The sequence below is a fragment of the Ctenocephalides felis genome, unplaced genomic scaffold (genome assembly GCF_003426905.1).
Source record: "Ctenocephalides felis isolate EL2017-DRISC unplaced genomic scaffold, ASM342690v1 CF-g0.4_SCAFFOLD_01886, whole genome shotgun sequence".
Lineage (NCBI taxonomy): Eukaryota > Metazoa > Arthropoda > Insecta > Siphonaptera > Pulicidae > Ctenocephalides > Ctenocephalides felis.
Genome location: NW_020538040.1, coordinates 56,995,421 through 57,020,922, shown reverse-complemented (window position 1 = coordinate 57,020,922; position 25,502 = coordinate 56,995,421). Strand labels below are relative to the sequence as shown.

Sequence of the window (25,502 nt, the reverse complement as noted above, 5' to 3'; positions counted from 1 at the left end):
GTTACATCTAGTTATCAAGAAGGAAAATAGCGCACGCATCTTTCGTTTTTGATTGTGGAGCTCTATTAGATACATCTTCGAGTGAAATATCCCATTCAGCATCTCAATATATAATACAAGATTATAAGCATATCAGAATTTTTAGACTTTCAGTAAATATAATGTAAAAACGAAACAAACATATGAAATAACGCATATGAAAAAAACAACTGCCGAAATATGTTCAGAAAATTTCTTAGTTATTGCCCAAATATAGAGACATATTCATATAATATGTATACAGAGTATCCCAGAACTCAAAGCCAAGCTGAAACAGGGTGATAGTATTATAGAAATAGATTGTAACTATCGTGAAAAAATTCGTAAAAAAAATTCCATGTTGTTTGAGAATTATGAGCTTGATCGAGTGTAAGCTTTAAAATATAGTTTGTTAAGTCTGGCTAATTTATTTGATTTGCTGCATGTTTTATAATTTATTAGTTTAATTACTCAAAAACCGTTATGTTGACAATTTATTAAATTAAATTGGTAAGGTATTCTATTAAATTATTAAATGCACTCTATTGCGCTCAATTCATGACTAAAAAATATTCAAGAAAGCCTTAGTACTGAAACATATTCATTGGACTTAACATCTTTATTTGCAATATAAACTGCAGTGATAATTTCAATTATTTGCAATATGTTTTTAATTAGATAAACTAATTACAATTAATTTCGCGTTAAAAATTGGTAAGACACGGGTCTTATGAGTTTTTTCGTAGGTATGGTTGTTACATCAGATTTTCATATTGGATTATAATTATTTGTGAAAAATATTTATATAAAATTGAAACGATCCCAAAGAAGGTATAAAATTTGAACTACCAGTTTTTAATTTGCAAAATATATCTCTATAGTAGTTTCATGATACTTTTATTTATATCAGATTTATATCAGCATATAGCACGTTTGTTGTGATAATTTGATTAAATTCAATTAATTTCTGGAAAATTATAATTTACTAAGATTATATATTCTGCATAATAACTAGATATCCTTAACCGGCCAATTATCTTAAACGCGGATATATTTTTCAATTTATTTTCGAGTTTTATGAAGTCCTCATCTTAGATCATCACGATATATATACATATATATATATATATATATATATATATATACATATATATATATATACATATATATATATATATATATATATATATATATATATATGTTGTGTGCATGTATTCGCGATAATTATATCTTGCATCTGTTATTTATTGATAAATAAAATAAAATGTTAGCCAGTGATCAATTGGTTCTATTGATTTAAGATAATAATCTGAATATTAATTAATGTTATAGATACGTATTCAAGTGCAACTGCATTATAGGCCGATAGTTTATTAGATCAATCATTTGTATATAATAGTAGAATAATGTTCAATTATACTACTGATTTAAGCAAAATTGAAATTTTTGGAAGTTGCAAATACTTTCCAATTTGATTTATTAGAAAATGTTTAAATTACTAGAAGTAATTGAAAACAATTTAAAAAAATCTGGAAGCTACGTATGTTGAGCTTTTCAGTTTTTCGTTTCGTAGGGAGAACAACATAATAATCCATCTCAATTAATGCACAACTGCTCGTTTACAAAAAATATTCATATTCAAATGTTTTTATGTAATTTATTTAAATACTTTATAATGCGATTATTATGACAAAAACTATGTTTTGACTTTTAAATATAATGCGTGATTATCACTAATTGCAAGTTCAGAATTTTGTTACTTTAATAGTTAATATCAAAGACATGAAAATAATTTGACTTGTACCCTATTTACACTTCCCGTATTTGGGGCTCTCATAATTATAAAAGATAATTGGATTGTATAAATTTTATTTTATATATAATTTTTTTCAAAAATTATTTACATCTAAATGAATTATATATCACTAGTAAACACTTACATCTTGGCCTTCTGGTTTTAGCACCTTGCTTTCTCGGACTGAAAAATCCATCAACCACCGAGCTCGCTTTATTTAGGGGATGTGGTTTATTTTGGTTCAGACTTTTCGGGTTTCGCACTCCAGTCGAGGATCCATTTGGATCCATCTCCACATGAACATCTTCTGTTAAATGACATCTTTCCTCTAATGTTCCTTCAAATTCTCTGCCCAAATGTACATGAGAATTTTTTCTTCGCCCTCCTGATGATGACTCGTAACTCACTGGAGTGTGACCGGACTGAGCATTTGAGAAAATTTTTAGGAAATTCCTCATATTGTCGTAATTTGTACTCAAAAATCTTAACTTTCAGTCTTGATATATTGTCAAATATAATTTGTTTGAAAATATCACAATTTTCAAATATAATAGCTAGATATAATGCTTTTATCTAGCTTCTTAGCGTTTTGTTCACTTGCACAGTATTTTGTTGTACTATATATTCAGTACTTCCGCAAATGTGTAAAATAAGTTCTTAAACCTAAATTCAATATCTCTAGATTGATTAACCATTCACTGATATACAATTGTTTATTTTAAGCCGGGTGCTTCATGTAAGTTTATACTTAATTTTTTTAATGATCACATTTCGTAAATGCAATTTTTCCTTAAAATTCACACACCATGCACTAAGTTTACTGCACGTTATGCGGTAACGAAAAAGCCACAAGGTGTTCAAATTTTGCAACAATCAAAACAATGTAAATATAAATAAACAAACAGTGTGTAACCTAAATATTTGTTTATCACTCGCACTGAGTAGTAACAACCAAACACAATTAAAATGATTGTAATAATTTGTTTATAATTTTCAAAATAGATGTTGTTATGTTTATATTGCCGCGGTTATGCATTCGTATTGACAGCGAGATTATCACTGAAAGCGAACATAACCTCCGCAGAACTTATAAGTTGTATTCGCCAAGAAGCGGATGAACTGCCAGACGCACATTGTATCACATTCTGATTCTACTTTCATATATCGGTATCAATGATACAACATCAGAATGTGAGCATACACCTGGCGGACTGGCCATGTGCACCTGTGTTGGTGGATTCGCACGTGTTTCCATACGTCAACATCCAATTCTGCGTGATTAACATCGGATGGGTTCGTTGGAAGGTAAAAAATATGGGGTTTTCAAGACATTTTTGTGGTTGCTGCTTTTGTCAGAACAGCATCATGGGTGATCGACTTAAGTCGATGGACCAGCTAACCTTGCTTGTTACAGAAATTTGGAAAATCAGGAAACTGAATCATTCGTTGTTTACAAGTTATGTGGAAGTTCCAAAATAGTTTTGAATTTATTTCCGAAAAGACACTAATGTCACTTCTCCGTTTTAGTCGTGACATTACATATTTCTCAGATTGGTCAAACTATAAAATATGACTCTATAATTTACATCAATCAGTGACCAAATAAGTTAGGAATAATTTTGATTTGATACATGCCTTAAGTAATTATTAATTAGTAAAAATTGCATTTTATTAATATATCTATTGACATAGATAAGGCGACTAGATCCACTAATAACTAGAATTTTGATCTTTTTCATCTCAAGTGGTATAGACTATATGTTATACCGAAAATAGAAAGATATTATTATAGTTTTCAGAAGATGAAGTAATTAAATGTTGATAAATCATTTTTTTTAAATATAAATCATTATTAAATCAAATTCTTCATTATGAAGTAAATTATATTCGGCACAATTAGTTGCATTAATAAGAATTTATATATAAAATTCAATAAATTAAATTAAAAAAATAAATATAGTAAAAATTATAGTACTTCTATCTTATTAACTTACCGTGGATAAGTTATAGTAATCGCAAAGCTATTTTAAATGAAAAGTTTATATAGCTTTACGCTTCAAAACCTTCTGAACATTTTAGCATATATTAGAAAAAAATTGATGTGTGTTTATGTATGTGCGGATACAATTTTGCGTCTAATTTCGAAAACAACGATTTCAATGATTCACCGATTTGAACAGAGCGTCCGAATTCGATAATTCAAAAAAAAAAATCATTCAAATTTTTAGGAAGGCTGCTATAGCGGTTTCGGAGATCCAGTGAAAAAAATAAAAAAGCCATTTGTCGGTCACAACTGATCATTAAACATATGCACATCAAGTTATCAGATATTTTATAGGTATTTTAATAATAAGTACAAATTTTGTTTACATTTATATTGGTTTTATACTAATAATTATCCGTGAGACTACGACGTTTTGATATATTTCGTCTCTAAAACAGCCACGCAGCGCGATTGAAAAAATTTTCGAAATTATCAAAAAGTTCCAAAATATAAAATAAATTCAAAAAGTCAATCTATTTCAAAAATTTCAAAATTCTCAAAAATCAACTTTTTTTTAAGTTTTCAAAGAAATTTAAAGCTTTTTTAAACATTTAAATTTTTGATACGGGAAGTATTATCAATTTCGGACAAGTAGCATTTCATAAAATTTTTGTTTATTAATGCCGTACATGATAGTGCACATTATTTAAAAACATATGGAAAACAGCCGAACTAGACATATTTGTTAAATATACATAAATAACAAATACAAACATGCATAAATACGTTTATAGTTACATTTTAATAATTATGGAAAAGTTATTATTTTATTATTTTTATTCATTTTATATAGGTGACTTATAAAATTATTCCAAGAGATTCGTATCGATTTCTGATTGTTTTTTGCAGTTCCGAGAAATTAATTCTAATACTATGCACAGAGATTCTGAATCAATTACTATTAATCAACTTAGCAAATCAAACCAACCCATGCCTTCGATAGTTATCTGGTAGGTTTTTGAACAGTTGCATTACATCTATACAAAAGAATATATAAAAGTTAGTTGTTTTTCATTTGCAAATGTTATTAAGTGGCATAAATTTATCTTTGAATCAAACGAGGGTTTTCAAGAAATGTTTGCGGTTGCACATTTTATAAATAAAAAACTTATGTAGGTGTTAGCAACAACCTTGCCAAACATTTCCGCGCTGAATATAGAAATATCTGGTTTTATCGGTATTATTTAACTTTTGACACGAAATGATTAATTGAAATGCAATTTGTCCGTTACAATATATTCTGCGCTGTATTCTGTTTTAATTCATTTCATTTATATATATTTACTTGCGACAAAACTTTAAATATTACTATACCCACGGGTAAATATCCGAACTATGTGAAAAATGTTTTGAAATGAAAATGAAAAACATTCAAGTATCAATTGCATATATTGAAATATAATTTTTTTGAATGAACAAAAAGACTTTAAATTTTTATAAACAATAAAACGTTCAAAAAACGTTTGATTCTTATTGATGTGCTGGTTGCATATGGAAAGATGGTAGTTTTTGAAAAAACTGATCCGATTTGAATGATTCAAACATAATGTTGCTTGTATTGACGAAGTAAAAAGGCGATTACATTTTTGCAAAGGCAGGCGAGTCGCAGGGAAAAAGGTTAAAAATACATTAGGTGGTGTAATTTAACCATTATAAATCACTATTGTCGATTTATATACATGTAAAAATATTAATACATAGATCTCAGGTAGATAGGTGAACACATAGGCATAAAGTGAAAAAAGTAGACAGACAGACAGGTAGATAGCTGTTAAAGTAGACTTAAGTAAATAGCTAGAGAAGTAAACAGGTATACGGGTGGACAGGTAGAAAGGTACAAAAGAAGATAGGAAAACACTTCAACATTTAGATACTTCTTATTAGACAGTTAAACAAGTAGACAGGTAGATTATATGCTAATCAACTATTTATTGATTAAATAGATTCAACACACCTCGAAAAGTTCATGCAACATGGCTTAATGCAAAATACCTTTTGCGCCTAGTTTATAATCTCTGTTACTCTATCAGTGATCTCCATTCCGATGAAAAAAACTACTCACATTTTTAGATTCAGTTCTTCAATAACAATTAATTAATAATAATAAATAAGCACATCTATAATTCTAAATTTAATTAATTAAAAATATATAATAATTATATTATCAATTAATTAAATTTGGAATTATAGATGTACTTATTGCGTATTTAACTAATAGTTGTTATAAAGATTTTGTGTAAATAAATAATATTCATACCAAATTATGTTCTGTATATCGATTTACAGTGCTTAATTTGAATAAAATAACACAAGAGTTATGTTCCAGTATTCGAGTAAATTCTAAATAAGTTAAAAATTCTCCAATATGTATTCATGTTTCTAATGCTCAAATCCAGTAATCAAAAAGTTACATATGAGTTCCTACCATCATATGAATATTTGTTTTTAATGTTTGCTATTAATAGTAATTCATATATAAAAAAATAAAATTTTCTACCCGGCTTTTTCATTTGAAGATAAAAATGTTGTTAGCGTTGTGCTCAAACTAGGGCATAATAAGCGAATATTTTGTTGCTGTAAAATATAATATTTTTAATACTAGTCTCTCATAAATCATTGGCTACATCATACAACAAAAAATTACATCTCAATAAAAAATTGGTATTTTAGATTACACGTTTCATAAACCAACGGTATCTAATTATTTTGTCTTACCATAGCAATACTCCCATTTACTTCTATGCATTTTAAAATGTCTCTAAAAAATTGGAAAGTACGTTTAATTATAAAGTTTTTCATGTATTATGAACCACGATATGTTATTCTTTTTTGTGGGTCAGAGTCTGAAGTTGAGCGAGAACTGTTAAATGAAAATGAAGCTTAAACTTTCCACAAATAATATAATAGAGAATACCATAATAATTAATTGTTAGTTTCTAATGGAAAAATTAGTTTCATCAATCATTAATATTCCGTGTTTGTGAGTTATATTTTTAAGACATCAAAACTTAGTCAAAACATTTAAAGGAAGGTCAAATAATATTTTATTAAACGAATCTCTAAAAAGTTTTACTTGTATAAATATATTTTCGAATATAATATAATAGAGACTATAAAAATGCTTATTTTAAATAAAGTAAAATGATTGCCTTAACTGGCGCAACTCTTACAAAATTAATCTTTCGCAATTCTTTTTTATTGATTGCAACTTTTTTTATTGAATGCAACTTTTTTTTTATTGAATGCAACTTTTTTTTAATTGATGGCAACTTTTTTATTGATGACAACTTTTTTTATTGATGACAACTTTTTTATTGATGACAACTTTTTTATTGATGACAACTTTTTTATTGATGACAACTTTTTTATTGATGACAACTTTTTTATTGATGACAACTTTTTTATTGATGACAACTTTTTTATTGATGACAACTTTTTTATTGATGACAACTTTTTTATTGATGACAACTTTTTTATTGATGACAACTTTTTTATTGATGACAACTTTTTTATTGATGACAACTTTTTTATTGATGACAACTTTTTTATTGATGACAACTTTTTTATTGATGATAACTTTTTCATTGATAGCAACTTCTCATTTTATTGCAACATTTTTATTGATAGCAACTTTTTTATGGATTGCAACTTTTTTTATGGATTGCAACTTTTTTATTGATGGAAAACTTTTCTTATTGATTGCATTTTTTCTTATTGATTGATCTTTTCTTATTGATTGCATCTTTTTTTATTGATTGAATCTTTTCTTATTGATTGCATCTTTTCTTATTGATTGCAACTTTTTTTATTGATTGCAACTTTTCTTATTGATTGCAACTTTTCTTATTGATTGCAACTTTTCTTACTGATAGCAACTTTTCTTACTGATAGCAACTTTTCTTATTGATAGCAACTTTTCTTATTGATAGCAACTTTTCTTATTGATAGCAACTTTTCTTATTGATAGCAACTTTTCTTATTGATAGCAACTTTTTTTTATTGATAGCAACTTTTTTTATTGATTGCAACTTTTTTTATTGATTGCAACTTTTTTTATTGATTGCAACTTTTTTTTATTGATTGCAACTTTTTTTTATTGATTGCAACTTTTTTTTTATTGATTGCAACTTTTTTTATTGATAGGAACTTTTTATTGATAGCCACTTTTTTATTGATAACATTTTTTATTTTTTTGCAACTTTATTTTGGATTGAATTTTAATAATCAAGAAAGCGATATAAAAATCTATAATATGAATTTTAATATGAAAAAACCCGTTCTCTTCGAAAGCCAACGTTCTTTTTTCCTCTTCCTTTTTGTATGTTTAATAATTGTTTAACTTAAAAATTTATGTTTTATTTAATTCTCACCATTGTGTTATTTAAAAATATTGGTCTTATTTATAAAAACATTAGAATGCTTTTTGTGAACTATTAATAAATTATTTATACATCACATTTAAATATATAATAATAAACTGCTATTAATAGCGTTTTGATTGATGTTCGCAAATTATTATCTATCAATAATTTATATCACTTAAAATGTCAATATGTTTCAATACATGTTTAATGTAATAATAGTTACATTTGTATTATTATTTTATTCTATTAAAACTTTAGCATTTACCCGTTAAATACTGTTTATTTATTATTGGCCTTGTAAACTTTGCTTGTTTATGCACTTATCAATAATAATCGGACTTAATTAATCTCATAATTATATATACATATATATCATTTGACATATTACATATAACATTAATCATATTTTATTTCACATAAAACGTACCGATATTTGATCATGGCATCTTTTCAATAATATTCAGTTTATTTAGGCGTTTAATTCAATGGAATCTAACCAAAGGTTCAATTAGTTAAATTAGTAATTTGTTTTGTTTCGTTACTGCTTATTAGTTAGCACCGGATTGAAATAACTTATCTAAACACACAAATTTAATATGATAATTTTAAAATATGGTTCTTTTATTTTTCAAAAATAGGTCTAAAGTCTAAATAATAAGCTCAATAAATGATAAAAGTTAAACTAAATTTTAAGATCAATAGGTTTTTTAAAAGCCAAATCATAACAATATCTGAGAGCTCATGAAATATATATAAAACTTCTTTAATTACCAATACATTATAATCTGTAAATTATAATTAATAATTTACAGTTCAAACTAATATAGCGCTTTATTAACTACCTGTATGTTAAGTTATAGTAATCGCAAATAATCGAAAATGAAAATTTCGGTATATCCTTACGTTTTAAGGCCTTCAAGAAAAATTTCACTTGTATTGACGAAATGAAAAATTAATGAGTTTCGGAGATCCAGAAAAAAATTAAAAAAAAAATGACACGTTAAAAATGATCATAAGGCCATATGCACATCAAATTATCAGATATTTTAGAGATTTTTATAATGAGTTTCTAAGTAATTTTGTGACTAATTTTTTGGGTCCCATACTATTTATAATGCTTAAATTTTACCTATACATACAGCATAGACAAATTTTCTAGATATTTGCGACTCTATGGATCAACTGACTTGAATGGGTTTTAAAATCTTCGAGAAACATCAAAATTTCAAAAAAATAGATTTTTCTAAATTTTTAAAAAAAGCGAATTTTCTTAAACTGGACTCTCAAAAATCTAGCTTTTTCAAAGTTTTCAAAAAATGTTCAAACTTGTAAAATTTTTAAATTACGGTACGGGAAGTTTCAGCAATTTGCTTTACGACACGATGCCATGCACTAGTTTTAGGAATACTTTTTTTCGTATTTTTTAAATATCTGCAAGATTTGGAAGGTAAAAATATCGGAAGAAGTTCTTAATAAATTTAAGAGTAAATACTATTCATAATATGTATGAATCATTTGCAATTCCGAACAGTTTTCCAGGCATCAGCTTTGATTGAAATTGACGTCCAACACAAGCCGTCTAGTGCGCGTGCCTTTAACTTGTTCAAATATAAATCTGAATTTTTATTCAAACTGACTGGAGGTATGAAATGAATATGCTAATTCATTTTTTACAAATATTAAATGCGGGAAAATTGATAAATCAACATAGATAAATCATTTTGATGCATTTTTTTAATTGTGACGCTTTTGAGTTAAGTGTAATTAATTATAGTATTTCCCAGCTGTAGTCATTCTTTCTGTGGCAAGATATTGAAATACATTAAAAACTGTAACAGGAAAAATTGTGTAAAAAATTATAGTTGGCTATAAGGGAAAATATTCAATAACTTAATATTACTTGATCTCAATGTGCAAGAAATTGATGCAATGTCCATAAATTGATGCAATGTCCATAAATTGCTTGGTTGTATGCCTTATTCTATATGGCGCTATGATTTAATTTATTTTATTAATTGGAATTTAAATTGATTGTAAGTATTTTTCAAACTAGTTTTACAAGAAATATTAGTATACATTGTAATGTTGTAATGGCTAAAATATCATATTGCGTCAATTAAAATCCATTAAAGTATATTTTATAAATTGCTTTAAATTTGGGATTTTTGGCTCAGGTTGCAGCCTGGCAACCACTAAGTTTTGTTTTCAAAACAGTAGTGATTTTTTATAATATAGATTAATACGACTTCGTGGAAAAATGGGTTCTGCAAGGGAAGTACTAAGAGCACTGCTGTACAAAAAAGTACATAAAAATCAACTTGATAATTGAGCATTGAATAGATCAGGATATTAAATGTATGTATAGAAAAATAAAAAAGTATGTAAATAAAGCCTACATTATATGTAGAACCTAAATTGGATTATGGTATAAGAAGTATGGAAAAACAGCAATAATTTTTTTTATTTACCAAAATGCAAATTTTATACATGTAGCTGGACCAAACTATCCAGTCATGTTGCAATCCATTGTAATAATTATTTAGATTTGCGGTTTTTCATCATACTGTTAATGATTTTGTTATGAAGTCAAAAGCCAACTAGAATCAATTACCCAATACAGATTGTGAAAGTTCAAGTTTTGCATTTGTAATTTATATTAAATTATTGTGCTGAACGTAAAAATGCAATTTGTAAATATGTAAAAATTTATATCATTCAAAATTTTTTAATGTGAAATATTTTTATGTTTTAAACTCTAAACGAAATTTTTCATTATTATACTTTTATTTATAGTGTTTTTTTATTTACACTTCTTTACCATATCATTCTCACATTCTATTTGATTACCTTCCCAACTTTCATTTTCGTAGGCGCCTATGACCTTTGCGTGACATTTCATTTATTTTTTTATTTAAGAAATTTAATCCTAATTATCAATTGTGGTTTTATGAAATTATAGTGTCCGAGTTTGTATGAACTTATGAAAGTTTGTGGCAGTCACTTTTTATATCCCTATAATTTTTTAATAAGACAAAGGACGTGTGTCAATCTTAGAGTTCGTTATTACATTTGTCTATTAAGGAAACAATGGCAAATAAATAGATAGATTTGAATAATGAGCCTGCGACCACACACTTGGTGATTGATCGCAGGTTCGATTTAAATATAGAACCATTCTATCTGGTAATTTATAAATAGACTCACCTTATTTGCTCTAGTTACAATTAAACACATAAATAATTAATTATTTAAATTGATCAATAGTAAAAAAATAATGACTTGTTGTTTTTTATTTATTTGTATATACAAAATGTATGAATTTAAATGGTGTAACAGTTTATAGGATAATTAGGTAATAGATGATAATATTATACCTACATATATTTAAATATATGAACAACCGGTTAAAAAATTTCTGGAAAGGCAGGTCTAGCGGTTTCGGAAATATAGTGAAAAAAGTAATAAAAATGCCACTATGCCATGCTCCACTAGTTTTTCTCTGTATGTAATAATATTTTATTTCATTTCAAGATATTCATTTTAAACGAGACTCTCAGCATTATAGAAGCCAATGATTACCAATAGTTAATGATGCCGAAAAACATTAATTTAGTTTAAAAATTTATTATTACAATTTTATTCTCATATTTTTTTTATTAGTCTTTTATACTTACAATACTATTTTATCTCTGTATTTTTATAGTTTTTTATATTTTTTTTTTCTAGTATATATTATAGTTTATTTTTTTGGTGGTGAAGTTCTCAAAACTATAATAGGTGTAATAAAAAAAATGATTTTTCAGTACCGTACAAAATTTATACTTATTCATAAAATCTCTATAAATTATCTGAAAACTTGATGTGCGTATGTCTAATGATCATTTTTGACCGCCAAATGGCATTTTTATTACTTTTTTCACTATATTATAATACAAATTATATACAAACTCCAAACAATGCTTACTACGATACTACTAATATATTAATAATTCACGTTGTGCTAGTTTTTAGTGCAATTAACAAATCATAAAACCCAAATCTAGCCAGAGGCGCTTAGAGAATTCTCTTTCTTATTGCGTCGTGATAAATCAAACAAATCACACTTGGAAAGTAATAATAATAATAATAGCCCATCAGTTTTCTTTTATTCTGCGTGCCTATGATAAATTGAGGAACCATAAATAAATTCAAAAAAAGTACAGATTAAAGTAAAAGTGACTCTCTTTCGGCCATAGTCCACGTTTTAGGTGGGTTTCTCCGGAGTTCATAGACCACATGTATCGTGACCAACGAATATTACAGACGGATTTCTCGATCAAGGTTGATCTTTTTGTTATAATAATTTCACTGCCAAGTATTAATGTCATGAATACTTCGAACATTTGTAGGTGTTTACTAGCACGCATTTCATACAATAGAACGATTTCATTTTTTGGAAATCCAATGTGGGAAAATAATAATTCATAATTTAAAGAGAGTGATTGCTGAGATTTTGAATAAAATGTTATGGCCGTTGTTCCAGAACTCGACCAACATTTTATTGGCTATATTATAGCATTTATTATATATAAAGTTTTCTGACTCTTATATCTATAAACTACGAGAAGTGTTCGACAATGAAAACCATGAAAATAATTTAGTGAGTAGGTCATTTAGTAGTAATCTTGTAATTCCATTACAACTTCTAGATCATTATATTGCTCCAAGCACCAACTAAGATTTTTTTAATGGACGATTAAAATACTTCAACTAATCCTATGCTAACTATGCTGATGATTATTTCTGACTAAATATTACTAGATCAAAGTTGTATACATTGCTATTTCTGTTACAAATGAACCCATGAAATTTAAATTTTGCATTCGTTGATTACTGTAGCTATTACTTCGTCAGCAAGAATATTATGGGGTACAAATTAGCAGTTTTTTTTTCAAATATTATATATAGCCCGGGCCATAATAATATATTTTTCCTTCTCTCATTCTATTAAATATTTTACTTTTTTAGCTCTATTATAGGTAAAATACGGAAAAACGGTATACGTGGATGAAAAACAAAGTGGCCTTTTTAAAATTTATTTTAATGGACGATTAAAATACTTTAACTAATCTCATACTGATCATTATCTGACTAAATACTACTAGGTCAAGGTTGTATACATTGCTATTTCTATTACAAATGAACCCATAAAATTTAAATTTTGCAGTGGTTGAATACTGTAGCTTTTACTTCCTAAAACTCTTTTAAAATTAAAAATAAGACTTTGTATGTGTTTGCCTGATGGTTGACCTTTTTACAAATTTCCGAAGAAACAGCAAAAAAAACATATGTCTACATTGATGAATTAGCTGAGAGTTTCACTGAACATAGTCAAATAGTTGTTTGTTTGAAATAAGCAATTTGTTTTTACGTTTTCACAATATAATTGCTCAAAGTCAAATTGGACTCGGACGCCGTGTCCTTGCGAAACTTTGCCAAATATTATTCTGTTACTTTTGAGTATTTAAAAATCTAGTTTGATAAAAAATTTGGAATAACATTTTCATAAAATGCTTTCTTCTATGGAACAAGAAATATTCAATTTTTCAATTTTATTTCACTCGTGTACATTTTGCTATGTGAATATTTTGACCTAAACATTATTCAATTTTATGTATTTCCGATTTCGCACACAGAGTATGAAAAAGTTGGAAGTTTTTCAAAGGTCACATCTGAAACAAATGCGACTATTGAAAGTAATTAACGAAGAGGTTAAAGCACTTTGCCCGCCTTTGGCAATGTCATTAGAATTGCACAAATTTACATATCGATTTACATTTTAGGATTCCTGACGGCCTCTGTTGACTTCTGGTTAGAGAGAATTGTTCTTGAGCACAATTGAATTTTGGTGACCGTTTATTTTCATTAAATCAATTGTTAAGTAAGATAAGTGGGTTAGTGGGGATAACTGTTAATAATTATATTTTGATTGACTATATATAGACAATGGTTTCACTCGATTTCTATAAAAATGCGAAACATTTCTTGCAATGGGGATAATTAAAACATGCTTTTGTGGTGTGATGTAGTGTTGTACTTGTATTCAAAGTCATACATGTCGACAATAGTAATAGTTGTGTTTATAATTAGTTTTGAATGCAAATTTCTAACTCAAACTGAATGCCTCACTCACTATCCTTTAAATACTTTTTTAAAAATTGCACCACACCGTTTATGAAATTAACATAGAAAATCCCATTTGAGGATTTTGTTCTCTCGTCGTCTCAAGTCATTCTGAACCGTTTGAGATCAACTTGGGAAAAGTATGTTTGTTGGCAGATATAATCATGACTTTTAATAAGCTGCGTCAAAAATCAAAAATTCTATTATTCCTATTTGAACAGTTACTATATCTCAATTTTTATTGAGTAATTGAATATAACTTGATTAACTACAAATATCAAGAAGTTTTCGCTATTTGTTTTATGGCAAAATGCCACTTTGCTACAGTTTAGTATATAATTCAATCTTTGTAAAAAGTCTCGAAGCAAAGTTTTGTTAATTTATAATTAATTATGAGAAAACAGACAGATCAACTTGCAGATAAAAAGAACAGCGACATTCACGTTTCGTTTAAACTGTTTGACCAAAAAATCTAACCAATAAGTTATTTAGTAAATAATACCGAAAAGATAAATTTCTTTTATATTTTATTCAAACAAATCGTTTTTATAACAATAGTTAAAGATTTGTCTTAGCATCTAGAAAATTCGAATAAAAGTAAACATAATAATGTATGTTATTAACATTAGCGGTTTCTTCTAGAAACATCGCTACAAATTGTGCTAAAATAATTCTCAAGGACTTGATAGTTAGTTCCGCGATTCGGTAAAATTAAAAGCCTATTTGCATTGTTGTATATCCGCTCATCTCCGTATCTGTGCATAAAACTAATTTATGTAAAAATCTTGGATATTCCGTAATAATACATTCACTTTACTGTGAATTTTATGAATAAGAGGCTTTTTTGAATTTGCGGCGCTAAAGGAATTGTACGAGGATAATTGCATCGAAACCTTGTTGTAATTGCAGATTAATTAACACAAATTACCAGTTTTTTTTTCAAATATATAGCCCAGATCACCATAATATATTTTTCTTTCTCTCGTTCTATTAAATAATTAACTTTTTCAGCTCTATTATAGGTGAAACACGTCCAAAATGGTATACATGAATAAAATAACACAGGGTCCTTATTTAAAAATTGGGTGGTTTTAGTAACGTTTTTCCGACTATGTAATATGAAGGAGGCTATAATAACAATCGTGTCAGATGTTGAGCGTCATTGTCACAGTATTGTCGAAGTCGTCAGTTGTAATGTGTAAAGGTTTATTCTGAAGGTGGTTTCGTCATGTTTTTTTTGGACTCATTTTTATTAAAATCAATGAACTCACGTCAGAACTAGTGATTTTGATCAATTTTATTGCAATCATGAGGGTGTTTGATGGAATTTTGATTATTTATTCATTTTTTAACACTACCGAACAAAATGACATTCTGATGCAACCACTAGGTAGTTATTTCGAGGCCAAGAAAAAAAACCCTGTAAATGTATATTGGTTATTAACTTTTACTCTACTTCTAAAGCAGATAGAATTGCTAATATTTCAAGAGAGATCAAACGATTCATTTGTAAACTGTTCTCCTAAATTTTATCATCTCAGTATTTCTTTACCTTACACTTTTTTACTTAATGAATATGTTATTATAGTTCTTACTCAAAAAACTATCTTACTGGTAGTCAATGAACCATAGACGCGTAAAAACATTCAAACTTTTTATTGAAATTGTGAAATTTTTTAATGCCTTCCCCGAAAACGAATCTTTTCTTACACAAGAGAAATGTTTTTTGAATCATTCCAATTGGATGCTCTTCTTTTGCACATTTAGCTCCTAAACTCCAAAACAGCTGTCATTGCTAAAAAACTAATCACCACTTCTTTCCATCACTAGAAATTGAATTGTTCTTGAATCATTCAAATCGGATGGTCTGCACCTTCAAAAACTTAATTTGTTTTTTCTGCACTCTTTGCTTCGTGTTTCCAAAACGGCTCGACTTGTTTTTGCCAAAAAGTAATCAGTAGGGGACCCATCAGAAAAAATCGAATGTTTTTTGAATATTTAAAATCAGTTGGTCCGTGCCCCCGACATTGTGAATGAAAAATTGTATCCACGTAAAACACACACATACATCAATTTTTTCTAATAATAAGGTATGTCCAAATGTTTTGCAACCTCGGAAACGTGAAGATACGCAAAAATTTTCATTATTGATTTTTAGACGATCACTATAACTTACCCTGCGGAAAGTTAACTTTTTTTTTTTTTTTTTTTTTTTTTTTTGACTCGTTTTATTTAGCAATCAGAAATACATAAAGATTCCTATGAGCTAAAATGACAATGTAAGAGCGATGCCTAAGAAGAGCTCCAATGAGATCATCTCAGTTTAACAATTAATATAATAATATTATATTAGACCTAATCTAAGACCAAGTCTAAAGGCCCAGTTAAAAATTAGAATATATTTTAATGCAAACTATTTGTATATATATATATATATATATATATATATAAATTATTGTAAATATGTATATGTATATTTATCCATATTGACCTTTCGTTATACTATACACTAAACGGAATGAATAGATCTCCTTCATTTGACGTCTGAAGGCAAATATCTTAGAAACTCGGAAATTGTCATTTTGTTTCAGCCTTGTTTTTACACAGAATCACACAGCACCGCATTATTAAAATAATCGACGTAATGACATTAATTGCAGGAAAAAACATTGAATTTAAAAATAATTATAATTACTCTGAAAAGTAGTTTGAGAATCAAAAGATTTTTCAAATTTGGTGTAGAAGAAGTTCGTTGGTTCAGACGGAATAAAATGCCGACGTAGTAAAATTTTTACTACGAAATAATTCATTGTCAATATCATGCTCTGTCAGCATTATTCGACATTATCATCAATCGTTAGCTGGTTGGTTAATAATATGCTTATGAATGTATTATTTTATGGAAATACGTTCAGTTTTTTTTTATTTATTTTTAATTCGAAGATATTTTCAGGTATTAGATATCAGAACCTAATAGTCTACTATTTCTATATCTTTCATTTTGATAAAAGCAATGCCTAGAATGCCTATTTATATGTGGAAAGATATTATGACTTATATTTCCAGTTGAAAATGGATATCACTACTGCTTGATATTAGGTTGAACGCGACATTTGAACTAGAAACCTTGGGGTTGCAAGGCCAGGGCTTTACCTTTTACCCATCGTTCTCCCCACGAATGATTTTAAATTGAAGGTTGTTAACAATCTATTAAAACATAAGTTTCTTTTCTACTGGCGGACATACTCCTTGTAAATATATTAAAATATTATGTCATGACATTAAATAAGTTGTGCTGTATGTTTTTAAGTTATTATCACTTGACTCAATTACGACATAATAGGTTATTAAATAAACTCGTTAATAAACTGCTGTTAATAATTATTTATAGATATGATGTCGCATTTATTAGGAATTTCCTGAAAATCATAATTAGTACATTTTGAAAGATCAGCAGCGTGCAAGTGTTGTTAAAATATTTAACAGAGCTAATTCTGTGTTTCACTTGATGATAGTATCAAGTATGTGAGATCCTTCAATAAGTTAGAATTTCAATTCTAGCAAATAAAGGTAATTAAATCGACAATGTTTTATGCTAAATGTATAATTTTCTTAAAATAAAAATATTTTATCGTCGGTTGAAATCTCCTCAATTTAAGAATTTTCTCAATATAAATCCAATAACTTATATCAAGGAAAAGTTATTCATGAATATTTTTTAACTTCACAGGCTAAGTTATAGTAATCGCAAAAAATCGAAAATGAAAATTTTTATATCTTTACGTGTCAAAGGTTTCTGAACATTTAGGCATACCTTAAAGAAAATGATTATATGTATGTGTGTGTTCGGATACAAAATTTCGTCGACGATTTCAGGAACACGGTTCAACCGATTAGAATAATTCGAAAAACATTCGATTCCTATTGATAACGAAAGGTGATGATTAGTTTTTGGACAAGGCAGGGATAGCTGTTTGGAAGATGCGTGGCAAAAAATGCCAAAAACGGTAACTCGGTTTTTAAGAGAACGGAGCATCCGATTTTAATAATTAAAAAAAAACTCGTATTGACAAAGTGAAGAAGTGATTAAATTTTTGGGAAGGCAGGACTAGCGGTTGCGGAGATCGAGTGAAAAAAGTTTAAAAAAATGCCAATTGGCTGTCAAATATGATCATTAAACATATGCACTTTAAATCATCAGTTATTTTATAGAGATTTTCATAATAAGTATAAATTTGGTTTACATTTCTATTCCGGCGCGGCGCTTACGCGCTTCGATATTTCTTGTCTAAAATTGTCATGCGCACAATTGTTTTGAAAAAAAGTTAATAATTTTCAAAAAATCCGAAATATAAAAAAACTTATTTTTCAAAAGTCATTTTTTTAAAAAAATTTAGTACCTTTAAAATCTCTTTTTTTCAAAGTTTTCAAAAAAATGGAAGCTGTTTCAACATTTTTGATTTCAGTACGTAAAGTTGCAGCAATTCACCTCAAGACAACACGATGCCATACACCACTAGTTATCCTTTTAATGAACTCTTATCATTGTTCTTCACTATGGTCAATAAATTTGAAGGCAATTTTGAAAAAATTAAATAAATAGCATTTGGAAACTTCGAAACGTGTATGATATGAATCAATTATACGACTACGTTTTGGTACTATTTTTTGCTATATATAATTAGAGTACGGTCAAAATTCGTTAACATATTGTTGTTGATATCTATAAAAATAAATAAAATTCAACATCTTTATTTTTTGAAACGAAAATAATGTTTTCTCAATGAACTTTCAAAAACGCCTGAACTTAATCTATATATACTAGAATATTCACACTATAAAACAAATAATATATGCAGTCAATTTTCCACTTAGTTGAAATATAGTACTAATTAATTTGGACAAGTACCTAAGCCACCAGTGTATTGCAATACAAGTGCTCTAATTCGAAAATACAAATTATAAATAAATCTAATAGAAAGTTCAAATTACGCCACAATGATTTATGCACTTACATTATATATCATAATCATATTTCATAAACAAACTGCAAAAGTTGTAAGTAAGGCTAAATAAATAAATAAAAAAAAATTCTTATTACATTTAAGGGTTAATACGGAACCGTTGAAATATATTTACAAGAAAATCCTTTGAGATAAATAACCATCATTAATTTATTTCAACCTGAACAGAACAACAAGATGAGCTAGAATCTTTGAACTGCCGTAAATTATGTAATTATGTCTAATAATGATTATTATTATTCAATTAAAATTATTTATTTAATATTTATTCCTTAGTTGTTCATAATACGATATGATATGAATATGTAGTTTTATTGCGATTCGAATTCACAATTTCATAAATATTATGAAGAAATGTTTATAATATTATACTGATCAGAAAATTGCTTGTTTGTGTTTATTAGAAGATTTGCTTTGCGATAAACAACATAAATTAGTTTTAGCGCTCGATAATTTATTGAGGTGAATGCAATTAGAGATATTTAATTAATTTCGAAAATAAATCTTTTCTCAAAATTTTTGTCTATTAATTTTAATTCTATACAGCTTTCATTGTTTGCAATTGATATAAAATGTAGTTTTATATTTATTATAAACATACATAACATAATATTGTACATATTGTTAAAAAACTATTATATGAGGTTTTTAATTAGGGTAATAAGCAAACTAGTTAACCATTATTATCATTCTTTCTATATCTCATTTTATTGTTTTTTTTACAAAAATTTATTGAAGTTTATAAAATAAATGTATTAATATTTTTGCATTTTTTATGAATGATTTGCATATTAAATAATACTTTCTATTACTTATTACAAAACCTATTAAATAATACTTCTGAACTTATATGTAATAGGGTTTTTTTTTAAAAAATAAACGCTACAGTTTACTGAGCTATTACAATTTTTTACAAAATGTTCGGCGTACAGATTGGACCTTTCTTAATTTTCAGATTATTGTAAATTATGAATATTATAAAATTCAGAATAGATTTTTTTTGAAAAATATTAAAACTTTGTGAAATTTATCTTTAATTACAGATTGCGATATCTTATTATAATAGTATAACACGAATATATGTTCATAAAATAGTTGTGCATAACTTATACGATGAAAATGAATAATGTTTTTTTATGATAACGATTTTAATATCAAAATAAAGAAGAAATGAGAGTATCTAAATTGATACATTTATCATAATTCATAAGTCATAATAATAATTAAAGAATGTCAGGTAGAGAGGGGCTTAAAGATCCGCGGGTAAAAAGGTGCAACCGCAATATTTCAAAAACAAGTCAGGAATATTTAAACAATATTGTTTGAAAGTAGAAGACAAAATATGTGTAATCAGCCTCATTAAATCAAGCACTATGGCTGTTAGGAGATAACTACTAACAAATAATTTTTTTACATTATTTGTTATGATAAGCATAAACAAGATCAGTGTAAATAGAATTACGTTAACATTTTTTCGATATCTTTTATATTTCCGACAAAAAGTGAGTTTGAAAAAAGGGGCCACCTTCACATGTTTTCACTGATATCTCGGCCAAATGATGAGATAAGGAGTTGAAAATTGGTATATTGCATTTTTTCGAAACGACCTAAAAATGAGATCAAAATCATTTAAATACCAGGGTGGGGTCGATTCTGTATACCCTTAATAGTTATTCTGACTTAGCTGATAAAAATTTCTGACAAAATACCAGATCAAGGTTATATACAGTGTATCTTTGAAAAATGTGTCCAAACAATTTATATTTTGCATTGGTGGAATATGGTATCTATTATTTCGTAAAATTCCTTTAGAATTAAAAATAAGGCATTGGATGTGTTTGCCACTTGGCTGTACTTTTTTACTTTGCGAATGGGGTAGAAAGAGACAGATAACACATTTTAGAAAAATAGTAAATGAACAGATTTTAGAAAAATAGTAAAAAACACTTTTTTATAATTACGAATTAACTGAGAATTTACTGATCATCGTACGATAGTTGTTTGTTTCATACGTGTTATGTGTTGTGATGTAGTTAATTTGGTTTAGTAGACAGTATAATTACAAAGTCAAATCGGACCTTTGTGCTTCGTCATACCCTATTCTTTTCTATACAATCACCCTAGGTTATCTCGTATTTTATATTTTAGTTTTTTGACCTACAGCTGTGTTGCAAAGTCGGTATTAGCAACTTTGATAGTATTGATTACAATTTTCTAGTCTAAATTGTTAATAATTCAATTATCGATTATTGTATCAATATCTTCTCCAGAGATTGATTCATTCAGCTTTGAAGGAACAATGTAAGCAAACATACATTGTTTAATCATTCGCTTTTTGTAAGTATCTAACTTACATCCTGCTAAATATCCGGTGAGAAGACAATCATAGCTAGACGAGAAAAACGTAATTGATAAATGTTTAGAAACAGAAAATAAAAAATCATTCATATCTAATTACAATGACAGAGTCGATGACCTTTTGCGAAATATCTTGTGTGCAAATTGAATTGTTTGTGCATTCCGATAGCGCGTCCAATAATATTACAAATTGTGATTGATGTGCAATAAAACGACATTGCAGGTATTGAGAAATAATTTTATCGTAGCGAGATGAACGGTTTATTGCTGATTACCTTTTAACGAAATAAATTTTAATAAGGGTGCCGAACATTAACACAAATTTTACATTAGTAGAAAACGCAGTTCGTTTCAGTTACCCTGTCGTCACTTTATGTTAAACAACTGTACTATTTATAGAACATGAATTTCAATTGCGAATTAATAAATTAACTTATCATAGGGTTAGTTACAGTAATAGCAAAAACTCGAAAATGAAAATTTTCTATATAATTTAAGTTTCAAGATCTCCTGAACAGTTTCGGCATATCTTATAATTAGAAAAAAATGGATGTGTGTGTATGACATGTAGGTGTATCTTGCACCGTATGGCATGTGGGTGCACATACACCATACACCACATGTGCATGCATAAATACAACTTTTTTGTCCGCAATTTTTGGTCGGATTCGACCGCTTTGAATGATTCCAAAAAAACATTTCACTCGTATGAACAGAATAAAGAAATGACTAAATTTTTGGCAGGACCAGCGTTTTCGGAGATAAAAAAAAAGTTAAAAAAATGCCATTTGGTTGTCAAAAATGATCATTGTACATGATAAATAATAAATATGAGTTATTTTATAGATATCTTTATGATTAGTACAGATTTTGTGACCATTTCTATGTGGGTTCCATACCAAGATTTTTTATGTTTAAAGACAACTTATATGGTTCAAACAAATGTCCTCGATATTTATGACAGTATGGATAACCGACTTGAATGGGTTTCTACTTTTCCAAAAAGATCGATTTTTTTCAAAAAATTTCAAAAATTTTAAATAGTTATTATATTCTCTTAAAAAAATCAGAATATTTTGTATTTAAACTTTCAAAATTTTCAAATATTTTTTTTTTTCAAAATATATTAAAGCTTTTGAAAACGTAATATTAGTGGTACGGCAAGTTTCATCAATTTGCCCTAAGACCGATGCAAAACGTATAGTTTTGTAAAACTCATTAAAATGTGTTCTACTATACTTATTAAAGTCGCTTATTTATAACTGACATATGGTCGCAAAATTCATTTATTATAAGAGCAACATCAGGCGACGATGATATCATGCTCTCGTATATTAGTTCTAAAGCAAAATTTTTGTGCTAGTCATTTGTTTTTCATCATAACTACAACATTATTGAAGTTTTTTAATAGTAAACCTCCCATCCACTTAATTCCCTTCATATTTAACAATAATTATTGATACATCACTTGATTCTTGACGTATATGAATTAATTATCCGTATGCCGTATGTGTCTCAATTAACGTGTTGTGATAAATTTTTTACTGAAATTTTATAATTATAATGTTCGATTTATGCAAATCAGTAATATATATAATGTTTTAATCGATCAGAATTACGTTCAATCATTTATGTGTAAATTACTATCTACGTTTTTCTGTCGTACGATTTTTTTTAGAAACCTTTCTCATGTAGAAATGACTCATGAACAACATTTCATGTTTTATCCGTAAGGTCTCAGCTATATTTATCTCGATTTATTGCAGACTTTGTTTGAAAAATGTTTTTCAAGGAAAGCGGAAGAATTACATGCTTCTTGTAGATTGTTCAAGCATTGAGTTGAAAATTCTTTAGAACCATTTTTCTATAAACTTGAAAAATTTATTGCTATGAATAGCTAAAAAGAGAAAAATTGATATGGATATGAAATTAAACTAATCGAAATTGTTCACGTACTTCAAAAATTTACTTTAGAATCATATTAGAATATACTACTAGTATTGTCTCTATGCTTCCGTATTTATAGTAGTTCATCATATTCAAGCTTTTTGATGACACATTTTAGTTAAGCACTACAAGAATTTTATTATGTAATTGCTCCTTAGACAAATTATAATTTCATATGGTAAGATTATGTACGATCTTATCTCTCGCAAAAAATCCTAAGACTTTTAAGATTTTTAACTTCCCGAAGGAAAAGTTTGTTTTCATAAAAAATACGATTTACTAATTTTGTTTTCTCGACGTTTGAAGCCATTCTGAATCGAATATGCGTGTTTGTGTGTGAACAGATTTCTTGCCGTAAATCGACGTTTTCTCTAAAACGACTGGACCGATTTCAAAAATTTAAAAGCCATTCGATGTATCTCGATGAGGACTATCGTTTCTCAGTTTTACCATCGGCCGAATCGTTTCTTTGTAAATTGCAAAAAAGTCAAAAAAATTTCCACGTTTAGCCCGCAATTCTGAATCAATTTTAAAAATTTAAAAATCGTTCGAAAGATATTGGTTGGGAATCGTCCTAATTAGTTTTTGGTAAAGATCGACCAGGCCATTTTCTTGTAATAAAGCGTTGAAATTTTTTTTTTTTTGATACCACAGTCTTATAGATCATACTAAAATTTTATGGCTCTACCACAACTCGTTTAACTTTGAAATTTGTCAAAGTTCATAAAAATTAATATCGTTTTTTGGCATCAAAATTAGACCTCTGATCGCCGTTTTCTCAAAAACGCCTGAACCGATTTCATAAATTTAAAAGTCATTTGATGTATCTCAATGAGGACTAAGTCGATTATTTACGCATATCGGGAAGATTATGTAACTTGCCTCAAGGCAAAATACCAATACCAACTAGTTAGATTAAGTTTTACATACTGTTTATATATAAAACTTTAATTATTCTGTTCACGTAATTTTGTTGTTCTATGTGGCCAATTCTACGATAAAATAGACCGTAACATAGCATTGTCATGATAACTTTATCATTATCAAAATTATCTATACTTAGTAAACTATTATTGTATTGTTTATCACTACTATTATTTTTCAAATATCTAAGACAATTTTTAAATAGAATGTATTATTTTGTATCTATATGAAGATCTAACTTTTTCATTAAATTTTAGCTTATTTAGTTCAACATCTCAAATTCAGCTTGAATATAAAAAGTTTAAAATTTAATATTCATCACCCAGTTCATAGTTGTGTAGAAGTACGACTCGTTTATATATAATAAAGTTGTATATTAAAAATATTTATAAATGCAGATTAATGCAAAATGTGTGTCATATAAATTAAACTATTATATCATACATGTATATAAATAAGTTAATTGCACTGCCTAATAGTATAGATAAAATTAACCCGTGTTGATAATGTTATAAACACATGTTTCGTGAATGCAAGAAAAAAGAGGTTTTATAAAAATTTTGATTTAAATGTTGGGATAATCGATCAACCGATTTGAATTATTCAAGAAACATTCGATTGGCATTGATAAGGAAATGTGCTGATTAGTTTTTGCGAAAGCAGGTCTAGCCGTTCCGAAGATTCGGGCCAAAAAGTGCCAAAAACGGTAACTCAGTTTAAGAGAACGGAGCGTTCGGTTCTAATAATTCAAAAAACATTTTACTTGTATTGGCAAGATGAAGAACTGAATAAATTTTTGCGAAAGTAGGTCGGTTTAGCAGTTTTGGAGATCTAGTAAAAAAAGTAAAAAAAATGTCATTTTGAGG

General features: G+C 27.5%; 2 protein-coding genes across 2 annotated transcripts in view; one reads left to right on the top strand and one right to left on the bottom strand.

Moving 5' to 3' along the window:
• LOC113375130 (scavenger receptor class B member 1-like) overlaps positions 1-2,271 on the bottom strand; it is a 64,020-nt gene extending 61,749 nt beyond the window's left edge. Inside the window, exon 1 of the mRNA XM_026615078.1 lies at positions 1,959-2,271. Within this exon, the coding sequence (XP_026470863.1) occupies positions 1,959-2,271 (313 nt within the window). The remainder of the gene's footprint in view (positions 1-1,958) is intronic.
• The window catches only part of LOC113378847, a 138,774-nt gene that overhangs the window by 54,439 nt on the left and 58,833 nt on the right, over positions 1-25,502 (top strand). The window lies entirely within an intron of this gene.